This window comes from Tachysurus fulvidraco, chromosome 17, assembly GCF_022655615.1.
Source record: "Tachysurus fulvidraco isolate hzauxx_2018 chromosome 17, HZAU_PFXX_2.0, whole genome shotgun sequence".
In the NCBI taxonomy this organism is placed as follows: domain Eukaryota; kingdom Metazoa; phylum Chordata; class Actinopteri; order Siluriformes; family Bagridae; genus Tachysurus; species Tachysurus fulvidraco.
Window position 1 is genome coordinate 2,985,558 of NC_062534.1, and position 21,630 is coordinate 3,007,187.

Consider the following 21,630-nt stretch of genomic DNA (forward strand, 5'->3'; position numbering starts at 1 on the left):
AAGTAAGTGTTTTTGTCATCAGATAATAATCAGTTCAGTTCTGTAAAAATGACTAACAGTTTTCTTTTTTCTTCTTAATAGTGAATTCTTCAGAAAAGAAGGTAAGTTTTAGATTATAGTCATGAATCTACATCCTTTTACTGTATTTGCTTCTACATTCATGTACTGCTACTTATAATTTATATTTAATATAATCTCACTTTAATATGATCTGTTGCTCTGTACAATTTAAGACATTTTTTATAAATGAATTTATTATTTTTTTTTTTTTAGAAATCACATTTTGACCCTTTGACTTATGCAGCATTGCAGAGAAGTGAATTTTACTTGTCAGACAATTTGGTGTACTCCGAAGTGATGTATATGAAACTGTAATATATTAAATAACTGATACTACTACTACTACTACTACTACTACTACTACTACTACTAATAATAATAATAATAATAATAATAATAATAATAATTATTATTATTATTATTATTATTAGTAGTAGTAGTAGTAGTAGTAGTAGTAGTAGTAGTATCAGTTAGAAGAAGAAGAAGAAGAAGAAGAAGAAGAAGAAGAAGAAGAAGAAGAAGGAGAGGTGGAAGAAGAATAATCTCAACATGATTACAATAATAATTATTATTATTATTGTTGTTGTTGTTGTTGTTGTTGTTGTATCTTTCAAATGATTATAAATTATCAATGTATTTATGTATGTATTTCCAGAAAAGTGAAGTTTTTTATATTTTGAATATATGAAAAATGTGAAATTAATAAATTTGAAAAAAAATCTCAAACATCTGAAGTGATGACTTTTATAGAATATAAAAATAAAGATTAAGGAATATTGAGAGTTAAGGGCCTTGCTCAGGGGCCCACGAGGGGCAACTTGGTGGACCTGGAGTTTAAACTCACAACCTTCTGATCAGTAGCTCAACCTCTGAGCCACTACATCTCTAGAAATAAAACAAATAAGCAAATAACTAACTAAATAAATAAATATAATAATATATAAACTATGAATTTACTTTTTGGTTTTTCACTTTTATTTTGTTTTGACTAAATATTTTGATGTATTAAAAGTTCCATTCACACATTTATATTTGATAATGTTTACCTCAGAAAGTACAAAAATATATATTTCTGATATATATTTATTAATCAATAATCAGAATTACAATTACGTAAAATTACAATAGAGTTTAATAAAACAAAAATGTCTAAAAATCATGAGGTTATATTTTGCTTCATATCCAATCAGAACTCAACACACTTCCTGGTTCAAGGACACTGAATGTTATGTGTTCAGGGTCAAATCTGTGTAAAAGTGTTTATACACGTTTACTCTATAAACATTCATTTATACGTAATGAACTTAGTGAGCAGTAAAAACACACAACAGAGAGACGTTAGTGTAGACACACGTGAGTGAATGAGTAAACCACATTTTCCATTTGATCATATCATCAATATTATAATATCTCTGAACAACAACACAACACACATATTAAAAATGTTGTGTAGATGTAGGCAGGTCAGAATACCACATGATTGTGTTACATCACTTTTGATTTAAAATACAACCAATCACATGTCATATTCTGGACGTGCTCAGTACAGACTTCCTGTAGTATGAATATAAAATCAAACCGTGCTTCAAGTGCATTCACATTCTTCTAATAAATGAGACACAAACACTGTAGAATTGATAAGAAATGAACAATGAGCAGTTTCTGGATTTTACTTTTGATCCTCAGCGCCATGTGTAAGTAATATGAGTAAATTATTACAATCATTGTTTATATATATATATATATATATATATATATATATATATATATATATATATATATATATATATATATATATATATTATTATTATTATTATTATTATATATATAATAATAACTCTGATATTATTATATATATAAAATAATATCTGAATTACATTTATTAACTAATCAGAGTGTTTGTTGTTCTAGACACAGTCCATCCTGGTAGACACTGGGTTACTGCACAATCTCCAACAAAGCCACCAGTTTATCAGCCTGATAAAGAGCTCAGTGTGAATATCGGAGACTCGGCGACTCTACAGTGTTGTATTTCTGAAAATGTAGTTGGAATAATTACATGGTTTAAGCAACCAAAGAGAGAAAAACCTCAGATTGTAGTTACAGTGTATATAAGTGCTGGAGAAACTTTTCACACTGGATTCCAAGAGTCTCATTTTCGAATAGAAAGATCTTCAAACTGCTGCAATATCACAATTTTAAGCGTCACTCAGTCTGATGAAGCCATGTACTACTGTGCAGTGACGATATACAAGCTTGTGTTTGGAGATGGAACTTATTTACAAATTAAAGGTAGGATTCTGAGTGACTCTGAATGTTTAAGCTCCTGGTTTAATGTAGTGATATTTTCCTGATGACTTTTAACATGTTCAACCTGGAAGATAAATAATAGTGAAGTAGTGAAATGTTAACTGTGTTTTCTTCAACAACACTGAGTTACAGACTTTTACTAAGTGAATCCTGATCAATGTTTATAGGTGATCATGTTACTATTGCATCAGAAACATCTAAAGCAGCTCTGTGTGATCATTCAGTGGTGTGTGAACCAACACTGCATGGAAACAACACTAACACCAACACACAACACAACACAGGTGAGATGTCAGTGTTTTGTACTAATCTAAATATAATGTGGTGAAATAACAGAATCAGAAATGATCAGATCTCTACATCGGACAGTGATCGGTTTGGGATCGGCTTTGGGTTTGTGCGCACTTCTGATTTTCTGTCTCACTTATTTCATACTGAGGAGAAGAAAAGGCGATAAAAGTAAGTGTTTTTGTCATCAGATAATAAATAGAGTTATTTTTATTTATATTAAAAACACTAATTGGTGTGTTTCTGTATTCATAGTAAATGCTTCTATTGAAGATTCTCCAGGAACAAAGCAGGTATGTGTACAAATAAATACTGATCTTTTCACTATTATATACTCTACAGATCATTCTGTTCTTTCTGTAGATATCACTGTGTCTGCTTTATTTATAATGAGTCTCATTTCTAATTTTTCTACTTGTAAAATGTCTCTACATTCAGATATTTTTCCTCCTGATGTTCCAGATATAATTTATACAGTCAGTTTGATCAGATTTACACAAAAATCCCAAACTTTTATCTTCACACCACAGACTGTGTAGTTTATTGTAGTTTATTGTGCATTTTGCAGTTACTCGTATTGTATTTTTATTACTGTGAGCTCGATTTCTTATGTTTTTTATATTTATCAGGAAATTGAAGCTGAAATACTGAATTACGCAGCTCTAAAATTCTCCAAGAAGAAAGTCAAAGCTGCAGAAAGAAAAACTGGATCATCAGATGAGTGTGTGTACTCGAGTGTGAATACAACTGTAAGATATAAGATATAAGATATAACGTAGATGATTCATAACACAGTGAAACACACGAGAAAAACAATGATCATGTTTTAGCAAATTAAATATATTGACTACATGGAAATTTATTCCAGATTTTCATTTTAAAAGTCTAATTACAACAAGATTATTAAATATTTTATCCTAATTTAAAACTAATTATGAGTCAGTAAAGTCTATATAAGTGAAAGTGACGTGACATATGGTTAAGTACGGTGACCCATACTCAGAATTCGTTCTCTGCATTTGACCCATCCAAAGTGCACACACACAGCCGTGAACACACACACACACACACACACACACCGTGAACACACACCCGGAGCAGTGGGCAGCCATTTATGCTGTGACGCCCGGAGAGCAGTTGGGGGGGGTTCGGTGCCTTGCTCAAGGGCACCTCAGTCGTGGCCCGCCCGAGACTCGACCCCCCCCAACCTTAGGATTATGAGTCAGTCTCTCTAACCATTGGGCCATGGTTGATTATATTAATTCTGTTTACCTTAAGCTTAAAATTATACATATTAAATAAATTTGGACATATTAAATGTTAAAGTTTTTTTTCTGTTTCCTGTTAATAACCTAAAAGACAGAGAACTTTGTAAAACTCTTTTATATGACGACAGTGTTGTGCTTTGTGTTGATTTTATTGTATGATCTGTATGACTCTGAACTTTGCTGATGACAACATAAATGTACAAACAATTAAATAAAATAGTGTTGATATAAAATGTGTTACAAAACAGGAAGTGTGTCGGATTCAACGCTATGTAAAGCTATGTGATCTTTATATTCACAGGGGGCGGGGCTTGTTTTATTAACCCCTTTGAGCCCTGAAGGTCTATGACTTTTTCATGACTAATAAAGAAGCTGTTAGTGAGTCTGTTGGTTGTGGCTTAAATGCTGCAATGTCTCTTATCACATGCTAGCAGGCAGAAGTCTCTGTGGTGTGGTTAGGACTGTGCTGGAGAAGCTGTACACTGGGCTGCTCAGACATCCTGTCTCCAGTTTCACTGCAGCGCCACCTACATCACAAACCTTCAATCAAAAGGAATGGAGATTTAGCCTACAGAGCAGCAGCATCGGGTCAAGTCAAGTCAAGTCAAGTCAAGAAGCTTTAATTGTCATATAAAGCATATATAGCTGACGCAGTACATAATGAAATGTGACGTTGCTCTAGGAATATGGAGCTACGCAGAACAACACAGATTTAAGGACTTAAAGTAAGATTTACTAGCCACATAAAGTGCATCGTGTCTAACCTAGTGCAAACAGTGCAAACAGTGCAAACTGTGCAAACTGTGCAAACAGACAATACAAAACACTACAGGATATATACACAAAATAGCTATGACCATTGTGTTTGTGTGTGTGTATTTGTGTGTGTGTGTGTTTGTGTGTATGTGTTTGCGTGTGTTTGTGTATGTGTGTGTGTTTGTGTGTATTTGAGTGTATGTGTGTGTGTGTGTGTGTGAGAGAGAGAGAGAGAGAGAGAGAGAGAGAGAGAGAGAGAGAGAGAGAGAGAGTGCGTGCGTGTGTGTGAGTGTGTATAACCACAAAGGTCATTTTTTGTGAATTAGTACATTTTTCTTTCTGACATTTCTACAATAATAGACTATTCAAGATTTTTTATTTTTTTTAATAAATAAATAAAAATTTCAACTCTCAAAAATGATCATGGACTTGAACTAAACTTCTCATGTTTTCTGTTAGATGTAAGAAGACACACAAACCACTTCAGCTGAAGCAGGTGAGCTGTGGTTGTGTAAAAACTCTGTGTGGTTTGCTTTATTTCCATTTATTATAAATAGACCAAATCACATGGTATATTTTGGGGCGTGTTTATTACAGACAAGCTGGAGTATAAATTACATCCTTCCATGTGTCAGATTCATAATCTGCTGAGAAATGAGATAAAAAGGAATCATAAAATGTCTCGATTCTGGATTTCAGTTTTGTTCAGATTGCTCTTTTGGACAATATGTGAGTATTTTTTTATTTTGTTCTGTTTATTAGCTCGTTAGGATGAATTATAAGTCTAAAACTAATTACTGCTGCTAGTTAATCTAACACTAATCTTTGGAAAATGTCTAAAATATTATGTTAATTTTATTTGTTGTTTTCTTTACCTAATTATTGCATTATTTATTTTAGATCCAGTCGAGTCTGATAAGCGTTGTGTTACTACAGAATCCCCCCCAAATTCAGATGTTTATCAGGCTGAAGAAAAGCTCAGTGTGAACATCGGAGCCTCGGCTACTCTACAGTGTTGTGTTTTAGGAACAGAAAACGGAGACATTATCTGGTTTAAGCAACAAAACACAAAACAGCCTCAGGTTAAAATCAGATTATTTAACACTGCCAGAGAAAAGTTTTACAAAGAATTCCAAAATTCTCGTTTTCAAATTAAAAGGTTTGGACACTGCTTCAATTTGACCATTTTAAACACCACCCTGTGTGATGAAGCCACATATTACTGTGCGCTCGTGTCTACTGATGGAACTCCTGTACAAATGAAAGGTAGGATTTCTACTGAAACGAATGATGGGACTGATTAAATGTTGTAACATTTTATTCTTCATCGACATTCTCAACATTCTTCAACGATATTCAGGTTTAGTTTTTAGTGACGTGTCGTGATAAACGTTTCTAGGTGAGCGTGTTAACGCTGAAACATCTAAAGCAGCTCTGTGTGATCATTCAGTGGTGTGTGAACCAACACCGCATGGAAACAACACTAACACCGACACACGACACGACACAGGTAACATTTCTTATAGCTTTATAAATCATAATAAATACTTGTGCTCATAACGGTATTGATTAATGATCAGATCTCTACATCGGACAGTGATCGGTTTGGGATCGGCTTTGGGTTTGTGCGCACTTCTGATTTTCTGTCTCACTTATTTCATACTGAAGAGAAGAAAAGGTGATAAACGTAAGTGTTTCTGTCATCAGATAATAATCAGTTCAGTTCTGTAAAAATGACTAATAGTTTTCTTTTTCTTCTTAATAGTGAATATTCCAGCTCGGAGGAAGGTAAGTTTTAGATTATAGTCATGAATCTACATCCTTTTACTGTATTTGCTTCTACATTCATGTACATCTACTTATAATTTATATTTAATATAATCTCACTTTAATATGATCTGTTGCTCTGTACAATTTAAGACATATTTCATAAATGAATCTTGTTTTTTTTTTTTAATTTTTTTTAGAATTCTCATTTCAACACTTTGACTTATGCAGCATTGAAGAGAAGTGAATTTTGCTTGTCATACAATTTGGTGTTCTCCGAAGTGATGTATATGAAACTGTAATATATTAAATAACTGATAATAATAATAATAATAATAATAATAATAATAATAATAATAATAATAATAATAATAATAATAATAAATTAAAAATTAAAATTTTATTAAGACCTGGGGTTTAAACTCATGATCAGTAGTCCAACCACTGAGCCACTACATCCCAAGAAATAAAACAATCCAACAAGCAAATAAATAAATAAAATAATCTTTTAACTATTACTATTTTTTTGCACTTCTACGTTATTTTGACTTCATCACAGTATTTCTTTAATGTATTCAAAGTTCCATTCATACGTTTATCGTTGATAATGTTTACCTTAGAAAGTAATATATATATTTTTTTGATATATATTTCATAATCAACTGCTCAGAGACAATTGGTCACCAAGATGAATGCTAAAATGTATAAAATACAATAGAAATTAGAGTAGAATTACAATTAAGTAAAATTACAATAGAGTAGAATAAAATAAAATGTCTAACAATGTGGAGGTTATATTTGGGCTTCGTGTCCAAGCAGAACTCAACACACTTCCTGGTTCCAGGATACTGACTGTTATGTGTTCGCGGTCAAATCTGTGTAAAAGTGTTTATACACGTTTACTTTATAAACATTCATTTATACGTAATGATATTAGTGAGCAGTAAAAACACACAACAGTGAGATGTTAGTGTAGACACACGTGAGTGTACGAGTAAACCACATTGTCCATTTTGTCATATCTATAACATACATCTCTATACAACAACACAACACACATATTAAAAAGGCAGTGTAGATGTAGGCAGGTCAGAATACCACATGATTGTGTTACATCCCTTTTCTTTTAAATACAACCAATCACAAGTAATATTCTGAGCATGCTCAGTACAGACTTCCTGTAGTATGAATAGAATATTAAACCATGCTTCAAATGCATTCACATTCACAAACATAGTAGAATTGATAAGAAATGAACAATGAGCAGTTTCTGGATTTTACTTTTCATCTTCAGCACCATGTGTAAGTAATATGAGCAAATTATTACAATTATTGTTTATATATATATATATATATATATATATATATATATATATATATATATATATATATATATATATATATATATATCACAGATTCTTGAGATAAGGGACAAAAGTACTTCTGAAAAGTGACAAACAAAAAATCGATCCTACAGTAATTTGAACTGGATATCCTCATAAACACGGGTCTCATCTATCATACCATGAAAAGGAACAGGTTTTTTATTCAACCATTTTTTATAAAAATGTACATTTACTCTCTTAGTAAGTTGACATTTGTCAACTCCGTCTGACACATAAAAATACGTTTTTTTGTGTGTTTGATCAATTCAACAACACTGTAAAGTCTTTAAGTGTGCAGAAATTGTGTGCTTTAGCAAGGTTAAGTGATAAATTGTATTGTATACACTTTTAATATTATTTTACATTGTTTTGGAATTAGCCATTTTAAATTACCTTCATTTAGTTTACAATTTTTTTCATTTTTAATATATACAATCAATGGTTTTCTGCACACAAGACACTGATGCATGTAGATAAATTGGTGTTTTAATGTATGAACACACTCAATTGAACAAAAGAAACAAATTTTTTTTGTAAAAATAAAAAATCTCCATCTTACAGTGTTGACACACAATTGACGGTGTTGACAAACTAATCGAGAATTAAACTGATTAAAGATTACCTAGTTTTAACACGGAAAAGAGAGAGAGTATCAAGGGAAAGGGTATCAAACTTCAAACAAAGAGTACCTGGTGACAGGATCTTTAAGGCACACATGAAGATGTCAAAATGTTCCTGGTATCAAAAGAAAAAAGCAAATGTACTGTATCTGGAGCTCCTCTATTGCTCATCTATATTCGAATTAAACTGTAAACTGTAAATCCTTTATATATTTTAAATATATTAATGTATTTTAAATATATTAAGATATTTTAAGTCAAACATGTATACTTAGATCATAATATCATGTTATGTAGCTACCATTCAAAAGTTTAGGGTCTCTCACTTGTTCCTTATTTATATATTTTTCCATATTACAGATAAATAATAAACTTGTCCAAACTACGGCATAACACAAATGTAACTGTAAGAATTATGTTGGTAACTAAAAGTATCCAAAATAAATCAAAACTCTGTTATATTTTATCATCTGAAGTGCAGTCACCCTTTACCTAGAAATTGCAAAACCGTACGCATGTCATTTTTTCAAGAAGCTTCTTAAATTTTCAATTTAAGATGAATTTTAAAGAGTATAGAAGGAGTTCATATTTAATCTGGGCTCTTACTGGCTGTTTTTTCTTCAATATTCGGTGTAAGTCATCTATTTCAAAAATAATATTTTAAAATAAAATTTTAGTTTTCTAATAATAGAAATTAATCTGTTTGGCACAGGTATATTTTTGTCTACAAAAGTAATTTCAAGCATTTAACCATACACCTTCAGATTAAATGATTTTTAAGATCATAGTTAACATTTTAGTTTTGAACAGTAGTGTATGTTACTTAATAAATATTTAAGAGCACTTTTCCACTCCGTCAGCTTACATGTCGACACAATGTGTTTTTTCAATTTAATCATGACTAATAAATGGTAGCCATTTTTATTTTCCTCAGTGGTCAGCTGCTACTAAACTAAACCAAAATACCAAATTTTATTTCAAAATTCTTGATTAAATTCATCCCTACTTTGAAGACAGTGTTGACACATAAAAGCTGTAACCACAGGGATTTCAACTTGTTTGCTGAATATTTAAAAAAAATGTAAAACTTACGAGGCCATGTGTTGAACTGCCTCATCCATCAGCAGACAAAATTCAAAGGGGGTCCTCAGGGTTAAAGCTGACCAAAATATGACTGATTTATTTCGAATTTGAAAAATATCTGAAGGAGTTGACATGAATTGATGACAGATTTTGAAAGGCTGTTGATAATGAATAAAATAATGTAATGTTCACTTCAAGTATTTTGTGCTATTTTATTAAGCCATGCAATTAACCTCATATTCATATTTGTGCATTTTGTGCATTTTGAAACACTTTTTTTTGCAGTTTGATACTGTGACCTCTACAGAGGACGAATTCAGTTGCATGGGCTTTCATAGTACAGTGCCGGTATTTTATAAAATTACTATGAAATAACATAAATATATACAAAACTAAGGGTCTAAACATACACAAGTCTTCCATTTCAAACTTTTAAATCCTTTTTAAATGAAAGAATTTATTGTTTTTTAAGGCAAATTGTACCATTTTGATGTGGGACATGTTTTGCCCCTTATCTCAAGAATGTGTATATATATATATATATATATATATATATATTGTGTGTGTATATATATATATATATATATATATATATATATATATATATATTGTGTGTGTATATATTTATGAAAACTTAAGTGTCAATTGAGTTTGGTTCATTTCTTATCACACTGTAGCGGTATATATATATATATATATATATATATATATATATATATATATATATATATCTGAATTACATTCATTAACTAATTAGAGTGTCTGTTGTTCTAGACACACTAGACACAGTCCATCCTGGTAGACACTGGGTTACTGCACAATCTCTAACAAAGCCACAAGTTCATCAGCCTGATAAAGAGCTCAGTGTGAATATCGGAGACTCTGCGACTCTACGGTGTTGTATTTCTGAAAATGTAATTGGAATGATTACATGGTTTAAGCAACCAAAGAGAGAAAAACCTCAGATTGTAGTCACAGTGTATGAAAGTTCTGAAAAAACTTTTCACACTGGATTCCAAGAGTCTCATTTTCGAATAAAAAGATCTTCAAAATTCTGCAATATCACAATTTTAAACGTCACTCAGTCTGATGAAGCCATGTACTACTGTGCACTCAATTTCCCTACCACTGTGTTTGGAGATGGAACCTATTTACAAATTAAAGGTAGGATTCTGAGTTGATTCTGAATGTTTAAGCTCCTGGTTTAATGTAGTGATATTTTCCTGATGACTGTTAACATGTTCAACCTGGAAGATAAATAATAGTGTAGTAGTGAAATGTCAACTTTGTTTTCTTCAACAACACTGAGTTACAGACTTTTACTAAGTGAATCCTGATCAATGTTTATAGGTGATCATGTTACTATTGCATCAGAAACATCTAAAGCAACACTGTATGGAAACAACAGTAACACCAACACACAACACAACACAGGTGAGATGTCAGTGTTTTGTACTAATCTAAATATAATGTGGTGAAATAACAGAATCAGAAATGATCAGATCTCTACATCGGACAGTGATCGGTTTGGGATCGGCTTTGGGTTTGTGCGCACTTCTGATTTTCTGTCTCACTTATTTCATACTGAGGAGAAGAAAAGCTGATAAAAGTAAGTGGTTTTGTCATTAGATAATAATCTTCAGTTCTGTAAAAATGACTAACAGGTTTTTTGTCTTTTAATAGTGAATTCTTCAGAAAGTAGGAAGGTAAGTTTTAGATTATAGTCATGAATCTACATCCTTTTACTGCATTTGCTTCTTCTACATTCATGTACTGCTACTTATTTATATTTAATATAATCTCACTTTAATATGATCTCTTGCTCTGTACAAATTAAGACTTATTTTATAAATGAATCTTGTTTTTTTTTTTGTTTTTTTTTTAGAATTCTCATTTCGACCCTTTGACTTATGCAGCATTGAAAAGAAGTGAATTTTGCTTATCAGACAATTTGGTGTTCTCCGAAGTGATGTATATGAAACTGTAATATATTAAATAACTAATTATAATAATAACATTATTATTATTATTATTATTATTATTATTATTATTATTATTATCAGTTATGAGAAGAAGAAGAAGAAGAAGAAGAAGAAGAAGAAGAAGAAGAAAAAGGAGTAGAATCGCAACATGATTATAATAATATTAATATTAATAATAATAATAATAATATTATCGTTGTTGTTGTTGTTGTTGTTATATCTTTCAAACAATTAAAAATGATCAATGTATTTATGTATGTATTTGCAAAAAAGTGATGTTTTTTATATTTTGAATATATGTAAAATGTGAAATTAATAAATTTGAAAAAATGTCAAGCATCTGAAGTGATGACTTTTTTAGAATATAAAAATAAAGATTAAAGAATATTGAGAGTTAAGGGCCTGGAGGACCTGGAGTTTAAACTCACAACCTTCTGATCAGTAGTCCAACCACTGAGCCACCACATCCCAAGAAATAAAACAAACATGCAAACAAACAATCAAATAAATTAATTAATAAATAAATCAATTAACCAACCAATCAATCAATCAATCAATTAATTGATTCGTCTTTTTATACTTTTTGGTTTTGCACTTTTATTTTGTTTTGACCATGTTTTTTGATGTATTAAAAAATCCAATCACATGTTTATCTTTGATAATGTTTACCTCAGAAAGTAAAAAAAAACTGTATATTTTATAATCAGCTGCTCAGAGAAAATTAGTCACATAAAATTTCAATAAAGTAGAATACAATAAAATGTCTAACAATGTTGAGGTTATATTTGGGCTTTGTGTCCAATCAGAACTCACACACTTCCACATTCCATGACGCTGATTGTTATGTGTTCAGGGCAGGCCCGGCTCCACGGGGGGGCCAGAGTGGGCCTGGCCACCCAATCAGAGGCTTGGCCCACCCTGGCCCCACACCACATAACAATTAGTGCGATATTCAATTCAGCTCGAGATACTGTATGTTATTTTCTAATTTCTGCCCAACCCCCTTTTTCTCCCTCCTAGACAGACAGACAGACAGACAGATATGGAATAAAATCACTGTCAATAATAATCGTACATAATTCAAAGCATTTGTGTGTAAATTTTAATTTTGCGGAGTTGGATCCCAAAATCTATGGCCACGACAGTTTACAGATACGAGATTTTGTGTGTTTGTTCAAATACAACTCCAAAATGTATGACTATGACAGTTTACACACACAACACTTGTTTTCACAACACCTCTTTTTCACACACGAAAACGGTCTGCGAAACAACTGTCAAAAATAGATCATCACGTTCACAGGCATTACTATCCGAGGGAAGATGAATCGATTCCACGAAGTGCACATGCGCCCCGCCCTCTTTTAAACCACTGGTGCCGAAATGACGGATCAGCAGCCAAGCGCTCACTCATCGTCTCCGGTAAGTTGGTTTTTCCTTCCGAATTCGGACATTAAGGGTTAGTTATCACTAATAACAGAGAGGAGTAATATTACAGATATAGGTTAACTATAGTAAGTAAGATTTGCTATCAGAGTAAGGTTACATTAGGTGCTTAAAGAATACAGCTGTTAAAGAATATTGCACTGTTAACACTAGATTTACTGACTTTTTTATTTTCTGGTGTGGGTCCTGAGGTGTGATTCCCCCCCTGTTGAGATTTCACAGTTCTTCATCCCTGCTTTTGTTGTGCAAACACCCCCATCACCTGTGAGGCCTGGCTCATTTGCATTTGTTCACTCAGAGTAGCTCAGATCCAAGGCAGGTCAAACCTCTGTGTGTGACATGGAAACCTTCACGGCCTGTCTATACAAAATAGTCTGTTTTATTTATATAAAAAAGTGTGTGTTAAGGTTTGTCATTGCCATAGTACATATCATATTTATATATCCCTTCTGCAGACCTGGGGTCTATTTGACTCATTTGGAAAGTTTAACACTAGAAATACTGGATTTTTTATTTTCTGGTGCAGGTCCCAAGGTGTGATTCCCCCTGTTGAGATTTTCACAGTTCTTCAGCCCTGCTTTTGTTGTGCAAACGGCCCCATCACCTGTGAGACCTGGCTCATTTGCATTTGTTCACTCAGAGTATCTCAGATCCAAGGCAGGCCAAACCTCTGTCTGTGACGGAAACCTTCAAGGCCTATCTATACAAAATAGTCTGTTTAATTTATATAAAAAAATTGTGTGCTAAGGTTTGACATTGCCATAGTACATATCATATTTATACAACCCTTGTGCAGACCTGGGGTCTATTTGACTCATCTGGAAAGTTTAATGTGTCATAACTTGGGTTTCCTTCCACCTATTTGCCTGAAATTTACCAGGATTGTTCCAAATTATGAACTCTGCAAGTAAAATTAATCTTGTCCTCCCGGGTCAATTTGACCCGGGCACATTTAATGGGGCAATTGGTCACACTTTTACCCTTTTCAGCGCAATGAACATATATACCTGTACAGACAAAAAAATGCACACATAAAATGTCCACTAACACACGCACCCAAAACACACACTCACACACCACACACCACACACACACAAGCACACACACACACACACAAATTGGGCATTGCATTTCATTATGCCTTTTGATACACTTTTGCTATGCCTTTGCCTAGCAGAGGAGTGTGTATGGAACAGTAAGAGTGTGTATGAGACATGAAGAGGAGTGTTTATGAGACATCCCTTACTTGGGAAAGAATGAAAAGTTGCTAATACATGAATAAAATGAAAACTTGCTAACACTTCAGTCTCCAACGTATGTTTGTAGACAAATGTCATAAGCTGAGTGAAGTTATGGTCCATGGCTTTTGACATGTTCTTACACATACAGAATAAAATGATGTAATTTCATTTTCATTGGCCATCAATGAATTATAACACCAAAAGTGAATTTTGAGACGGAACAAGAACACAACATGCCTCCACAGAAGATGCACCGTGGTACTGGGAAGCCCTGTCTGAGCCAGACGATAAAAGACGGCACTGTGTGGGTAGAGGAGGACATTGGAATGTCCAGTGCAGTAGCAAATCGCTCGTGCTTCACTGCGCAAGCTGGACCCTGGGCGACTGGGGTACTTTCCCAAGTAAGGAGATGCATTGCAGACATATTTGGTCTCCAAATCCGTGGCCATCCATAACTTGATCCCAAATTTGTCTGGCTTGGTTGCGATATACTGTCTGAATGGACAACAAACCATGGTAGGGAACAGCAAATTTGTCTGTTAGAAGGTGTTGCATAATTGAAATGAATCCATCTCTTGGCAATGTCTCTTTGAAAGCCAGGAGATTGTGTTGAAACCATTTTGACCATTTATAATGTCAGTAAATAATAAAACCTGTTTTTTTCCACGTGAAATTGACTTGAATGCTTATAAAGTAAAAATTATACAATGATCACCATTCTGTGTTACACTTATGTCTATTTTGCCTACCAGATGCCATCTAATCACCCAAAAACGGGCTACACACACACACACACACACACACACACACACGCCACTCAAAAACTTGGCATAATTTATTGTGAATAAAACTTCCTTTACACCGCTTATGCTTTTTATTATATTTAAGTTATAAACAATAAACCTCATGGTATTATGCCATGATTTTAAGTAAAATAAGCAAAAATTATTAAATATTATTTTGGATAACCACTGGCCGGTGTATGTCAAACATCTCCAGGTCAAAGCTGACTGAAGCAACTAAATTCATGAATAAAAGAGAGAAAACAAATATGATTTGAATATGAAAACACAACATCTGTGTGTGTGTGTGTGTGTGTGTGTGTTTGTGTGTGTGTGTGTTTCGGCAGATCATATTTTGCCCTCTGCTTGGCAAAGGCATTTTGAAAGTGAAATATTTACAAATGTGTAGCTTTTTTTTTGAGCTTTTTAATGAGATGCAATGCCCAATTTGTATGTGCGTGTGTGCGTGTGTGTGTGTGTGTGTGTGTGTGTGTGTGTGTGTGTGTGGTGTGTGAGTGTGTGTTTTGGGTGCGTGTGTCAGTGGACATTTTATGTGTGCATTTTTGTGTCTGTATGTATGTTCATTGCGCTGAAAAGGGCAAAAGTGTGACCAATTGCCCCACTAAATGTGGCCGGGTCAAATTGACCTGGGAGGACAAGATTAATTTTACTTGCAAAGTTCATAATTTGGAACAATCTTGGTAAATTTCAGGCAAATATGTGGAAGGAAACCCGTTATGACACATTAAACTTTCCAGATGAGTCAAATAGACCCCAGGTCTGCACAAGGGTTGTATAAATATGATATGTCCTATGGCAATGACAAACCTTAGCACACAATTTTTTTATATAAATTAAACAGACTATTTTGTATAGATAGGCCTTGAAGGTTTCCGTCACACACACAGGTTTGGCCTGCCTTGGATCTGAGCTACTCTGAGTGAACAAATGCAAATGAGCCAGGCCTCACAGGCGATGGGGCCGTTTGCACAACAAAAGGAGGAGAACAATGGAGCTGTAGGGGTGCTGGTAGGTGTGAGGTCCAGGGATTTTACGCAAAATTGCGCAGGTTTAGCAAAGCTAGTGTGTCATAACTTGGGTCTCCTTCCACATATTTGCATGAAATTTACCAGGATTGTTCCAAATTATGAACTTTGCAAGTAAAATTAATTTTGTCTATGTTCATTGAACTATGTGTTTGTAAAATAAATACTTTCCTTCTCAAGTCCTCCCGAGTCAATTTGACCCGGCCAGATTTAGTGGGGCAATAGGTCACACTTTTGCCCTTTTTCAGAGCAATGAACACCCAAAACACACACTCACACACTACACACACACACATGCACACACACACACACACACACACACACACACACACACACACACACACACACACACATACAAATTGGGCATTGCATTTCATTAGGCCTCCAGAAAAAAAAAGGCCACACATTTGTAAATATTTCACACTTTTGATATGCCTTTGCCTAGCAGAGGAGTGTCTATGAGACATGAGAAGTGTTTATGGAACAGTGAGAGTGTGTATGAGACATGAGGAGTGTGCATGAGACATGAAGAGTGTGTATGAGACATGAAGAGTGTGTATGAGACATGAGGAGTGTGCATGGAATAGTAAGAGCGTGTATGAGACATGAGTAGTGTGTATGGAACAGTAAGAGTATGTATGAGACATGAAGAGTGTTTTTGGAACAGTGAGATTGTGTATGAGACATGAGGAGTGTGTATGAGACATGAGGAGTGTGTATGGAACAGTAAGAGTGTGTATGAGACATGAAAAGTGTGTATGAGACATGAGGAGTGTGTATGAGACATGAGAAGTGTGCATGGAATAGTAAGAGTGTGTATGAAACATGAGGAGGAGTGTGTATGAGACATCCCTTACTTGGGAAAGAATGAAAAGTTGCTAATACATGAATAAAATTAAAACACTTCAGTCTCCAATGTATGTTTGTAGACAAATGTCATAAGCTGAGTGAAGTTATGGTCCATGGCTTTTGACATGTTCGTACACATACAGAATAAAATGTTGTCATTTCATTTTCATTGGCCATCAATGAATTATAATGAATTATAGTGAATTTTGAGACGGAACAAGAACCCAACATGCCTCCACAGAAGATGCACCTTGGTACTGGGAAGGTATGTCTGAGCCAGACGGCAAAAGATGGCGCTGTGTGGGTTGGAATGTCCAGTGCAGTAGCAAATCGCTTGTGCTTCACTGCTCAAGCTGGACCCTGGGCTACTGGGGTACTTTCCCAAGTAAGGAGATGCATTGCAGACATATTTGGTCTCCAAATCCGTGGCCATACAGAACTTGATCCCAAATTTGTCTGGCTTGGTTGCGATATACTGTGTGAATGGACAACAAACCATGGTAGGGAACAGCTGTTCATCTATGGTCATGTGTTCTCCTGGAGTAAAACTCTCAGCACAGTGCTTGTTGAAGCGTGTACAGATTTCGGAGCCCGCAGCAAATTTGTCTGTTAGAAGGTGTTGCATAATTGCAACTGTTAGAAGGTGTTGCACATAAAATGTCTACTAACACACGCACCCAAATCACACACGCACACACACACACACACACACACACACACTTTTGCCTAGCAGAGGGCAGAATATGATCTACGGAAATGATGCTACACACACACACACACACACACACACACACACACACACACACACACACACACATGCACACACACAGTCAAACACTGTTCAAAACATTGGGCATTGCATTTCAGTTGGCCTCCAGACAGAACAAAAGCTATACATTTATGAAATTTCAATATGAATGTACAGTACACTCAGATGCTTCATTTTGATCCTAATCCGATGTTTTTGTGAAGCGCTTTTACAGATTGTTTCGTAATAGCGTAGGGTCTGTTAGTGTATTAATCAAACCGTTTCATGCTTCACACACTGTTCTTACCTATGGAAAGTGAAATAAGTGACAACTGGCCACCGAAAGGATGACACATGTGCTAACAATTTGTCGTCTTTTGAACTCTGATACGTCTCCCATTTATACTCTGCTCATAGTTGAAGAAAGTGCAATCAGTGAAGATTGGACATGATGTCAGCATGTAGAAGCATAAAATCCTTCAACACTACAATATATCAACTAGTGTTTCCGTTTTATTGTCCAACCCAAGTAACAGATAATAAAGAAGAAACACATCAATTCACAAAGTCAGTAGTTTGCAAGTCTAAGCCAATTTAATTCAGCACAACAAGAGCAGATTTATTTATTAATTTGGTCAGATTTTAAGGATATATTTGTTCTTTGTGTCCATACAGAAGAGCCCCCTGACACTCCTACATCCAGGATGGTGACTCTGGGGTGTTTAGGGCCTAGTCTTTGTGTACCAGTTTCACATTATTTACGTTTATGTAATTTTGACAGCTGAATTCAGTGAGCAGTTAAAACACACAACAGAGAGATGTAAGTGTAGACACACGTGTGTGCGAGTAAACCACATTTTCCATTTGATCATAACATCAATATTGTGATATCTCTGAACAACAACAAAACACAAATATGGAAAAATGTGGTGTAGATGTAGGCAGGTCAGAATACCACATGATTGTGTTACATGCCTATTTCTTTTAAATACAACCAATCACATGTCATATTCTGAGCATGCTCAATACAGACCGCCTGCAGTATGAATATAAAATCAAACCGTGCATCAAGTGCATTCACAGTCTGTTAATAAATGAGACACAAACACTGTAGAATTGATAAGAAATGAACAATGAACGGTTTCTGGATTTTACTTTTCATCTTCAGCACCATGTGTAAGTAATATGAGTAAATTATCTCCATGTAGTTTGATGTATTTTGAAAAATAGTATTACAAGCTAATTACTCTAAACATAATGTATGAAGTTGTATGTGGACAAATTCCTATATCATCACTATAATATGGTGTTTACTAATGATTTCGTGACCTGAACAATGTACCTCTGATTTTTTTAGATACAGTCCATCCTGGTAGACACTGGGTTACTGCACAATCTGTCACAAAGCCACCAGTTTATCAGCCTGATAAAGAGCTCAGTGTGAATATCGGAGATTCTGTGACTCTACGGTGTTGTTATGATTCTCCGAATGTAGTTGGAATAATAGAATTGTTTAAACAACCAAACAAAAAAAAACCTCAGAATATAGTCACAGTGTATAAAAGCAATAGAGAAATTTTTCACACTGGATTCCAAAAGTCTCGTTTTCAAATAGAAAGATCTTCAAACTGCTTCAATATTATAATTTTAAACATCACTGAGTCTGATGAAGCCATGTACTACTGTGCAGTGATTACACCAAGCATTGTGTTTGGAGATGGAACCTATTTACAAATTAAAGGTAGGATTCTGAGTTGATTCTGAATGTTTAAGCTCCTGGTTTAATGTAGTGATATTTTCCTAATGACTGTCAACATGTTCAACCTGGAAGATAAATAATAGTGAAGTAGTGAAATGTTAACTGTGTTTTCTTCAACAACACTGAGTTACAGACTTTTACTAAGTGAATCCTGATCAATGTTTATAGGTGATCATGTTACTATTGCATCAGAAACATCTAAAGCAGCTCTGTGTGATAATTCAGTGGTGTGTGAACCAACACTGCATGGAAACAACACTAAAACCAACACACAACACAACACAGGTGAGATGTCAGTGTTTTGTACTAATCTAAATATAATGTGGTGAAATAACAGAATCAGAAATGATCAGATCTCTACATCGGACAGTGATCGGTTTGGGATCGGCTTTGGGTTTGTGCGCACTTCTGATCTTCTGTCTCACTTATTACATACTGAGGAGAAGAAAAGCTGATAAAAGTAAGTGTTTTTGTCATCAGATAATAATTAGAGTTTTTTTATTTTTATTAAAATAATTGGTGTGTTTCTGAATTCATAGTAAACGCTTCTATTGAAGATTCTCCAGGAACAATGCAGGTATGTGTACAAATAAATACTGATCTTTTCACTATTATATACTCTACAGATCATTCTGTTCTTTCTGTAGATATCGCTGTGTCTGCTTTATTTATGATGAGTCTCATTTCTAATTTTTTTACTTGTAAAATGTCTCTACATTCAGATATTTTTCCTCCTTGATGTTCTAGATATAATTCATACAGTCAGTTTGATCAGCTTTACACAACAATCCCAAACTTTTATCTTGACACCACAGACTGTTTAGTTTATTGTGTACTGTGGATTTTTTATTTATGTTTTTTATATTTATCAGGAAACTGAAGCTGAAACACTGAATTACGCAGCTTTGAAATTCTCCAAGAAGAAAGTCAAAGCTGCAGAAAGAAAAACTGGATCATCAGATGAGTGTGTGTACTCGAGTGTGAATACAACTGTAAGATATAAGATAGAAGATATAACGTAGATGATTCATAACACAGTGAAACTCACGAGAAAAACAGTGATCATGTTTTAGCAAATTAAATATCTTGACTACATGGAAATTTATTTGTTTTTCATTTTAAAAGTCTAATTACAACAAGATTATTAAATATTTTAAATATTTAAAACTCAGTATGAGTCAGTAAAGTCTATATATAGCAGCAAAATTGCTGTATACAGTAATAAATTAATTCATTTGATTATTTTAATTCTGTATACATTAAGCTTGTAATTATACATATTAAATAAATTTGCACATATTAAATATTAGTCTTTTTTTCTGTTTCCTGTTAATAACCTAAAAGACAGAGAACTTTGTAAAACTCTTTTATATGACGACAGTGTTGTGCTTTGTGTTGATTTTATTGTATGATCTGTATGACTCTGGACTTTGAATAAAAAAATATAAATGTACAAGCAATTAAATAAAAAAGTGTTGATATAAAATGTATGTAACAAAACAGGAAGTGTGTCGGATTCAACGCTATGTAAAGCTATGTGATCTTTATAGTAACAGGGGGCGGGGCTTGTTTTATTAACCCATCTGAGCCCTGAAGGTCTATGACTTTTTCATGACTAATAAAGAAGCTGTTAGTGAGTCTGTTGGTTGTGGCTTAAATGCTGCAGTGTCTCTTATCACATGCTAGCAGGCAAAAGTCTCTGTGGTGTGGTTAGGACTGTGCTGGAGAAGCTGTACACTGGGCTGCTCAGACATCCTGTCTCCAGTTTCACTGCAGCGCCACCTACATCACAAACCTTCAATCAAAAGGAATGGAGATTTAGCCTACAGAGCAGCAGCATCGGGTCAAGTCAAGACAAGACAAGAAGCTTTTATTGTCATATAAAGCATATATAGCTGCTGCAGTACATCATGAAATGTGACGTTTCTCTAGGACTATGGAGCTACAAAGAACATCCCAGATTTAAGGACTTAAAGTAAGATTTACTAGCCACATGAAGTGCATCGTGTGTAACCTAGTGCAAACAGTGCAAACAGTGCAAACAGTGCAAACTGTGCAAACAGACAAAACACTAAAGAATATATACACAAAATAGCTTTGAACAGTGAGTTTGTGTGTGTGTGTGTGTGTGTGTGTGTTTGTGTGTGTGTGTGTGTGTGTGTGTGTGTGTGTATGTGTGTGTGTGTGTTTGTGTGTGTGTATCTGTGTTTGTGTGTGTTTGTATCTGTGCGTGTGTTTGT

At 34.1% G+C, this 21,630-nt stretch overlaps 4 protein-coding genes across 9 annotated transcripts in view; all 4 read left to right on the forward strand.

The window, feature by feature from the left end:
• The window catches only part of LOC113646068, a 47,633-nt gene extending 47,220 nt beyond the window's left edge, over window positions 1-413 (forward strand). Inside the window, exons 4-6 of the mRNA XM_047802162.1 lie at window positions 1-2; window positions 82-101; window positions 274-413. The exon at window positions 1-2 is cut by the window's left edge and continues 88 nt beyond it. Coding sequence (XP_047658118.1) covers window positions 1-2; window positions 82-101; window positions 274-375 — 124 coding nt within the window. The 3' untranslated portion in view covers window positions 376-413. The remainder of the gene's footprint in view (window positions 3-81; window positions 102-273) is intronic.
• A 1,298-nt stretch (window positions 414-1,711) lies between these two features.
• On the forward strand, window positions 1,712-3,709 carry LOC125138362. Its single transcript, XM_047802171.1, has 6 exons — window positions 1,712-1,754; window positions 1,972-2,352; window positions 2,538-2,654; window positions 2,740-2,820; window positions 2,914-2,951; window positions 3,288-3,709. The coding sequence occupies exons 1-6, from the start codon at window positions 1,712-1,714 to the stop codon at window positions 3,423-3,425; spliced, it is 798 nt and encodes a 265-aa protein (XP_047658127.1). The 3' UTR covers window positions 3,426-3,709.
• Window positions 3,710-5,303: 1,594 nt separating this feature from the next.
• Window positions 5,304-6,925, forward strand: LOC125139155. The gene is made up of 6 exons (XM_047802159.1): window positions 5,304-5,411; window positions 5,583-5,948; window positions 6,082-6,192; window positions 6,280-6,369; window positions 6,448-6,470; window positions 6,650-6,925. The coding sequence occupies exons 1-6, from the start codon at window positions 5,309-5,311 to the stop codon at window positions 6,749-6,751; spliced, it is 795 nt and encodes a 264-aa protein (XP_047658115.1). The 5' UTR covers window positions 5,304-5,308; the 3' UTR covers window positions 6,752-6,925.
• Window positions 6,926-7,110: 185 nt separating this feature from the next.
• LOC113646070 lies at window positions 7,111-21,027 on the forward strand. 6 transcript variants are annotated; one of them, XM_047802155.1, is made up of 6 exons: window positions 7,111-7,751; window positions 10,321-10,701; window positions 10,888-10,971; window positions 19,761-19,850; window positions 19,930-19,967; window positions 20,263-21,027. In XM_047802155.1, the coding sequence occupies exons 1-6, from the start codon at window positions 7,709-7,711 to the stop codon at window positions 20,410-20,412; spliced, it is 786 nt and encodes a 261-aa protein (XP_047658111.1). In that variant the 5' UTR covers window positions 7,111-7,708; the 3' UTR covers window positions 20,413-21,027. The 6 variants fall into 6 exon arrangements, with proteins under 6 accessions (XP_047658111.1, XP_047658110.1, XP_047658108.1 ...); XM_047802154.1 differs by having other exon boundaries at window positions 7,112-7,751; window positions 10,312-10,701; XM_047802152.1 differs by lacking the exons at window positions 10,321-10,701; window positions 10,888-10,971 and adding exons at window positions 18,989-19,372; window positions 19,559-19,675 and having other exon boundaries at window positions 7,128-7,751; window positions 19,948-19,967.
• The last annotated feature ends 603 nt before the right edge of the window (window positions 21,028-21,630 follow it).

What these genes read in the sequence shown, in the direction of transcription:
- LOC125138362 (XM_047802171.1), top strand. Translation starts at nt 1,712, where the DNA reads ATGAGCAGTTTCTGGATTTTACTTTTGATCCTCAGCGCCATGT. An exon ending in TTTGATCCTCAGCGCCATGT is followed by an intron (nt 1,755 to 1,971) that starts GTAAGTAATATG and finishes TTGTTGTTCTAG; the next exon opens with ACACAGTCCATCCTGGTAGA. An exon ending in CATACTGAGGAGAAGAAAAG is followed by an intron (nt 2,821 to 2,913) that starts GCGATAAAAGTA and finishes CTGTATTCATAG; the next exon opens with TAAATGCTTCTATTGAAGAT.
- LOC125139155 (XM_047802159.1), top strand. Translation starts at nt 5,309, where the DNA reads ATGTGTCAGATTCATAATCTGCTGAGAAATGAGATAAAAAGGAATCAT. An exon ending in CGACACACGACACGACACAG is followed by an intron (nt 6,193 to 6,279) that starts GTAACATTTCTT and finishes TACATCGGACAG; the next exon opens with TGATCGGTTTGGGATCGGCT. An exon ending in GAGAAGAAAAGGTGATAAAC is followed by an intron (nt 6,370 to 6,447) that starts GTAAGTGTTTCT and finishes TCTTCTTAATAG; the next exon opens with TGAATATTCCAGCTCGGAGG.
- LOC113646070 (XM_047802151.1), top strand. Translation starts at nt 7,709, where the DNA reads ATGAGCAGTTTCTGGATTTTACTTTTCATCTTCAGCACCATGT. An exon ending in CAACACACAACACAACACAG is followed by an intron (nt 19,676 to 19,760) that starts GTGAGATGTCAG and finishes TACATCGGACAG; the next exon opens with TGATCGGTTTGGGATCGGCT. An exon ending in ATTCTCCAGGAACAATGCAG is followed by an intron (nt 19,968 to 20,262) that starts GTATGTGTACAA and finishes TATATTTATCAG; the next exon opens with GAAACTGAAGCTGAAACACT.